The sequence below is a fragment of the Oryza glaberrima genome, chromosome 12, assembly GCF_000147395.1.
Source record: "Oryza glaberrima chromosome 12, OglaRS2, whole genome shotgun sequence".
Taxonomy (NCBI): Eukaryota; Viridiplantae; Streptophyta; class Magnoliopsida; order Poales; family Poaceae; genus Oryza; species Oryza glaberrima.
In genome coordinates this window covers 15,958,767-15,966,138 of record NC_068337.1, presented here as the reverse complement: position 1 = coordinate 15,966,138, position 7,372 = coordinate 15,958,767, and the positions used below count along the sequence as shown (strand labels likewise).

General features: G+C 36.0%; 1 protein-coding gene across 1 annotated transcript; it reads left to right on the top strand.

Annotated features, from left to right (window-relative positions):
• The first annotated feature begins 3,894 nt into the window (after positions 1 to 3,894).
• LOC127756781 (protein yippee-like At4g27745) lies at positions 3,895 to 5,598 on the top strand. Its single transcript, XM_052282153.1, has 3 exons — positions 3,895 to 4,035; positions 4,254 to 4,395; positions 5,150 to 5,598. Exons 2-3 carry the CDS (start codon positions 4,294 to 4,296, stop codon positions 5,375 to 5,377), a joined length of 330 nt encoding a protein of 109 aa, XP_052138113.1. The 5' UTR covers positions 3,895 to 4,035; positions 4,254 to 4,293; the 3' UTR covers positions 5,378 to 5,598.
• The last annotated feature ends 1,774 nt before the right edge of the window (positions 5,599 to 7,372 follow it).

Below are 7,372 nucleotides of genomic sequence, written 5' to 3'. Positions count from 1 at the left end.
CCTGAAAATTACCTGCATATATAAAATAGATGGTGATTTGTCAAAACCAAATCATTTCTACTCAACCATAGAGCTCAACAAATAGCAGAAGCTCTAACAAGTATCAGTTTACTCTTTTTTTTTTGTCAACCCTCAAAAGCCACCCATAAAAAATATGAGATATACTAGTTGGAAGGTTAAAACTAAAAGAAAACTGAACTGCTCTCCATATAAACTTTGCATAAAGACAATCCATGAAGAGATGTTGAATAGACTCATTTTTCATACAAAAGCAACACCTTAAGCTACCATTCCAATTCCGTCTCACCAAATTATCCTTGGTTAACATAACCCCCTTAAGCAAGTACCACATAAAAATCTTAATCTTAAGTGGCATCTTAAGTTTCTAAATATACTTGTTCCTCTCACCATAAGCATTGTTAATTAAAGCTAGATACATTGATCTTATTGAGAACATACCATTCTGATGATAATTCCATCTAAAACAGTCAGAAAAAGATTCAAATGAATATGTACAATGGAAACACACAATTCATACCAGTATACAATATTCTGACCAACTAAATCTCTTCTAGAAGAAACATTAAGCGGAACACAGTGGCAATATAGGATGATTTTCTTCGGACTATAGTATATAAAGATGGATATTTATCGTTGAAAGCCAAGTTACCTAGCTATTTATTTTCCCAAAAGTATTTCAGTTGGTGTTTAGTTTTTATGTTAAGGGTGTGTTTAGTTTCTTGGGTGTAATTTTTTTGAAGTATACGGATACACACTTCAAGTATTAAATGTAGACTAATAACAAAATAAATTACAGATTCTACTTATAAACTGCAAATGTTTACTGTAGCATCGCTTGTCAAATTATGGTGCAATTAGGCTCAAAAGATTCACCTCGCAATTTACATGCAAACTGTGCAATTGGTTTTTTTCCATTTAATGCACTGTCTAAACATTTGGTGTGGCGTATTTGGCCAAAATTAAGTTAAAATGGTGTTTTCTCAATATTGATATCTCAAAATTCAAAACCCGATTATCTAGGGCTCCCCGTCTGGTCCACCACATTGGCTTCAGACTCAGCCGATCACTTGCACTGCACCCTATCCATATGACATTGGTTTGCCACGCAGTTTGGTCTCATCGTACGTGCAGAAACTCCCATGTGCTACATTCTTTACCAATCACCATCAAACCTCATCTCCCATCCCAAGCTCTTATGGTGAAGCACTAATCTAGTTTATAACTGAGCATAAAGATACATATGTTAAATGTTTATGCTAGAATTAAATGTTGGAGGTCAAGCGAGGTATATCGTGTTAATGGACGGTAGAGGTATTGTGAACAAAGAAATGAGATGATTTGAAATACAGATTAAGATATTCCACCTTGATTTTTTGTTAGCACACCTTTTAAACTGCCAATAAGTATGTTTCGTGTTAAACCTTTCTTATATAAAAGTTACCTTAAAATATTAAATTGATTCTTTTTTAAGTTTGTAATAGTTAAAACTTAATTAATCAGTACTAATGGTTTTGTTGTACTCCGTGCCCTAACTACATTTTCATCATTGAAAACTAACGGGCCTTTGTTAGTGAAATGTGCGTGTAAGTTTGGTCCATCGTAAAACTTAGGTTTACATCAATATGGATACCTCAATATAAATTAATCCCAATCGTACATGTGAGAAATAGCAATACGGTATGCTGAATTATATGGGGATTCCTCTAATACTTTTTGTCATTTCAAATCATCTCAGTTCTTTGTTCACAAATCACAATACCTCTACCGTCCATTAACACGATATACCCCGCTTGACCTCCAACATTTAATTCTAGCATAAATATTTACCATGGGTTAAAAAATTGATTTCAACTACCTATCCGTTCCATATATATACTCAACAAGACCACACATGCTTAAATCATTAATGTCGCCCTGTCCAACGCTCCATCCACCATTTAGCTGTTTAAGCCAAATTTTCGGCTTATATGAATTTATAATTTGATGGCTTTCAAGCATTATGTTTAATTGTGAAGTCCTGTATTCATTGTGCTTAGAAAAAAAGATTATTCCAACTTAGCTCTTAATAGTGCAGAAACTTATGAGTTTTTCTTTTTAAAAAAGAGCTGAAAAAATATGTACTCCCTCCGTCTCAAAATATAACAACTTTTAGCTATTAATCTGATTAATAGCTAAAATTTGTTATATTTTGGGACGGAGATAGTATATTTGTTTAGACTTAGACTTATCATCTCATTGATTAGTTTATCTATATCTTTTATAAAGTTTCAACCCACTACACCTAAAGCTCAACACGCAAGTATAGTATTTATTAATACTCCTAAAGCTCAACATGCAAGCATGCAACACCAACTCAGTAAGTACTCAAAGCTCATATACAAATATATTAATTATGTTTATAATTTTATTTTATTCTAAAACTCAACATACATATGCTAAATCATCATTCCCAAATCATTTTCACAATATTTTACAAATTCAAATAATTTCATCATTTCTATAATATTTTACATATATCCCGCAACAAAAAGCGAGACACCATGAAGTAAACCTGACAACTGCGCCTAGATTTGGGGGCATTTAACAATTTGCCACTTTTAAAGAATCACCAACAGTCCTCATATTTCATCCCAAAACCAATTTTGAGGGATTTAGTAGAAAAAAAAAACGCTCCAACAGATCTCCTACTCTATTGCATGATTTTTGGAGTTCTCCTGAAATATTCGCTCTGTTGATGTGGGAGAAAGCGGCGCCCTTGTCCACTCCCAATCTCGCCTCTACCACCTTGCTCCCGCGCCGTGCTTGGGAGATTGGCGTGGCTTCGGGGGGAGCGCAAGAGGTAGCGTGCTAATGGAAATTCTGTTGGTAGTTTAATAGAATAGCCCACTTTTAGCTTTTGGGGATAAAATTTAGGTTTTCTCTTGAAGAGATCAGTTATTTTCCTTCCTATCTTTAGTTTAGGAAACCCAATAATAATTTTTTTGGAGACTATACACAGTTTGGTGATGCTCTCGAGATGCGGTAATTAAGGATTTGTCACTCACAATCTATGATATGATATATGATATGTGGACGCTTATGTGTCTATGACATGTGATTTTAGTGGTAAATTTTTAATCATCACACAAACAGTTAAATATCTCCTAGATTTGAGTAAATTGCATCCACGGTACAATAACTTAGCAGGTGGGTGCAATATATTACAAGAACTTGAGAATTGAACGTCCGAGTGCAACAACTTGATAAGTGGGTGCGTTCTAATACAATAACTTGACAATTTAGTATTTTGGTGTATCAACTTAGCTAACCATATGCTAGGCGAGTTTTTTTTCACGATGTCAATATGCCATTACATAGTAATCCTACAGATATTACCTTAGACATTGAATTTAATCTTTAAAAATTATACTGCACATAAAGTTTACATCCAATTACCTTAAGATTTTTTTCTTCACCTTCTCAAATATCAACCGAAATATAATAATTTTTTCATCCAGTTTAATTGACTTTTAGTTATTAGTTATTATGATAAAAATATAAATATGTTTATACAAATCCACGCTAGTATATTGTCAAAAATAATTACTTAAAAATTAAATCTATATAAAAAATGCACCAAATAATTAAGTTGTCGCTATAACTTCTTAGTTTATTCTATGAAAATCGTACCTATCTGCAAGTTGTTGCATTTATATGATTACTTATAAATATTTTATATTGAATTACACTTGTATACTAAGTTGTTGTACTAAACGCTCATTTCTCAAGGTTTTACACTAAATTGCATCCACCTGCTAAGGTGATGCACCGTGGATGCAATTTACTCCATAGATTTCTCACAGTATCTTGCTTTGCCTCCTAGGATATCTCAACTAACCCTCAACAAAACCGCGCCTTTACCGTCACCATCTCACCTATTTCTTCTCCCAAACTCCGGCGACTCCTCCGCTAATCCCCTCCGGCGCCGCCTCCTCTCCGCTCCCCGCGCCCCCCACCTCCGGCCACTCCCGATCGGTTAGTACTTACTCGGAACCCTCCCTTTCACCTCCGTGTTCAATTCAGTCCAAACCTCCCGATTTCTGCTTCTCCCCTCTTCCCGCAATTCGGGGGTTCCAAGGGTTCTTGGAACCCAAAGTTCTTGGTGAAATTTGGGGTCCCTAGTTCGATTCCTCTTTTTTTATTATTACTAGCCACGAGATGGTGTATGTAATTCGCGTCTCGATTCTTTGCAGGATTGGTTGAGTTGCCTCGAGGGATTTTTGCTCTCGAGGGATGGTGTTCATGGCGGAGCCGGTGGGTCCGCGGGTGTACAGCTGCTGCAACTGCCGGAACCACGTCTGCCTCCACGATGACATCATCTCCAAGGCTTTTCAGGTCGGCCCTCGGCAGCCGGGGAGCTTTTCCTTCTCCTTGAATTCTTTTTTTTTTTTTGGTTCCTAGGAGCTAATTACCTGCCTGCCTAATTTAGGGCTCCTGCTTGATCGAAGAAATGATCAGTAGTTGTTCAGATGAGATACATGCTTGTTACTACTCCGCACTACGTATGTTTTAGTGGGATATGGTTGGATATGCAGTGATCAAGTAGTCCATATCATTGCGGTAACGGTAATTGGACTAACAAAAAACCTGGATGCGGCATTGGTTTCTGATTGCCTGTGTGGTTTAGGAGTCATTATGTGATTAGCTGTCGATGGTTGCAAACTCTTTTTTTTTTTTTCTAGTCATGCATACTGTATAAGAATAACTGTAGATGATATACCCTTGGTGTAAATTGGCATGATTTCAGTAAAGATTTGAGGTAGTATTTAGCACACCTTTTTCTTACCTTACTACCGGTGTTGTGTGTATGTTATGCTAAAGAACCAGCACCTCAATTCGGTGTGCTGCATTTTATTCCTCAGTTTAATTCATGCTTACAATGAAACAACTTGACACTAAAGCCTAAAAGTTAACAAAAAAATGCAGTCTTATATTTGTTAAAATTTATACCTTTGCTTTCCTAAAAGAACGACTCAAAATAACTGAACACAAGCACAGTAGCTTTCTGAAGAAATACTGCATCATTGGGCCTTTAGACAAATGCTTGAAGGCTGATGCCTTCTACTTACCGTTATTTTGGTTATTTTAGGGGAGGAATGGCCGTGCCTTTCTGTTCTCTCATGCCATGAATGTAGTTGTGGGCGCGAAGGAGGACAGGCAACTTATGACGGGGCTGCACACTGTTGCTGATATCTATTGCAATGATTGCCGGGAGGTGTTGGGCTGGAAGTACGAGAGAGCCTATGAGGAAACACAGAAGTACAAGGAAGGGAAGTTCATATTTGAGAAGTCAAAAATCGTCAAAGAGAACTGGTAGAATCCAAAAGATTAGGCACTCCAAACTTTCTTTAGAGGATGAAACATTCACTGTTCCAAGGTTATCAGTGTGTTCTGGTTCTTTATGTCTTTGTAAATATCAGTCATCTACAAGTTTTAATCTTAAGTCTGCCTGTTCTTGCCTTGCCGTGAAGTGTAAATTGTTCTTGCTCCCGTTTCTTTCTGTGAATAACATATGGCCTGTGGGTATTTGTTCTTGAACCATGTGTGCTAATGTGCGTAATTTTATAGGTACTAAAAGAATGTTTGTATCTTTCTCCTGCACAAGAATACCGCGTGGAGATTTACAGTCAAATATAATCTGACATGATTTAATCAAAATTTGTTGGGAAGTTGTGAAGTAAGACAATAGATACCTTTATACTTGCCTATGGTTCAGTTGGAACTCGAAATTCTCGACTCTACTTGGGTTGGTAAATCAATTGTGATATCTGAATACCTGAGCTCAGATTATGTATTCAATGTGATGTGTTGTATTTTGATTTGTTTATCTTAAAACTGCTGCATATTCAGATTATGTTATTGTCATGGCAACATGGACTGCTATTTAATAAGAGAACTCAACTTGGGTTAGTAAATCAATTTGATACGCTTAGTTAATGAATTAGTTCTGCTATTTAATAAGAGAACTCAACTTGGGTTAGTAAATCAATTTGATACGCTTAGTTAATGAATTAATTCTGCATTTGCCAACTAAGAAGGGTAATCTCTTCATCATCATTACTCATCTTTGGTCCTGATTTCCTGAGCTACTGGGAAATTGAGAATGATGGCCTTTTCTTTTGAGGCATTCGTAAAGCTCTGCTATTTTTGTTTAGGCATATATAACTCTTTTGAACATGTTGCACATTCGAAGAAAATCACATTTAGTTGTCACTTTGTTCTAACTTCAATTTGTCCTACACTTAATTGGACAGCTTTGGTGCTCATGTCTAATCAGGGTACTGTTTTTAGTTACCATTTTTTCTTGGCGAAACTTTATTTTCGACGAAATCTTGTCTTCCTACCCTTATCATGAATCATGCTCAACACTGAAAGAAAAGTGACAGCTTCAGACGACAGGAACTCGAGTTCAGACCAAAGGAGCGTAAACTGCAAAGGTTTGTTTGAATCCTCAAATCTTTTGCAATTTCTGATTACTCAAACCTTCTGCAATTCATGAGTATGAAGTGAAGACTAGCTGAGGCTAAAAGCCTGAAAACGTTGCAGTATGAAATGAGAACAGAACATCATTTCCGTATATACTGATTAACTTTGCCATCACATGCCTCATCACACCAAGCAGAGGCAAGCACCAGATCTCAAATGCTACTCCAGAGAACCTACTTCAAATTTGCATCTGAATTATTATTTTGTGATCAATTTGAATATGAATTTTAACCAGCCGCATCAGTGATCTGCGTTGGGAGAGGCGACAACCTTTGACTGCCAAATTTGTTTCAGAATCTGATGATCTCAGTCATAGTTCGTTTGATGAACTCGAACGAGAATTCCCAGACTGAAAACTGTCTTAGCCATGCGAATTTACCTCATCACATTTCACACAGAATTACACAGATTCACCAGTAAATAATACACAGACTTTTTCATCTTCCCTCTAATTACCTCTAAATTTTGCTCAAATCAACTGAAAAAGTATGGGTCAATTAGTCATCCAAAGTATGGGTCAATTAGTCATCCATCAGGGGAAACTTTTTTAATCACATAGGTGGATGTATACTCGTTTATTGCATGTTAATTAAATAATTACAATTTTTTTAAAAAAATGATAAGATAGATTAATATATATTATATTACTACCTGTATGTTTAAATTCGACTTCTATAAGTTATAACAAAAGTAATAAATTAAACTATATTCCGCAGCCAAATTTATTATTTTTGTTAGCATAATTTAATAGGTACTAAAAGAATGTTGTTACCTTCCTCCTGCACGAGAATACTGCAAGGAGATTAACAGTCAAATATAACCAGAC

Bases quoted from the DNA above. Each gene is read 5' to 3' on its own strand.
- LOC127756781 (XM_052282153.1), top strand. From the start codon at position 4,294: ATGGTGTTCATGGCGGAGCCGGTGGGTCCGCGGGTGTACAGCTGCTGC. The intron at 4,396-5,149 runs GTCGGCCCTCGG...TGGTTATTTTAG, and splicing joins TCATCTCCAAGGCTTTTCAG to GGGAGGAATGGCCGTGCCTT.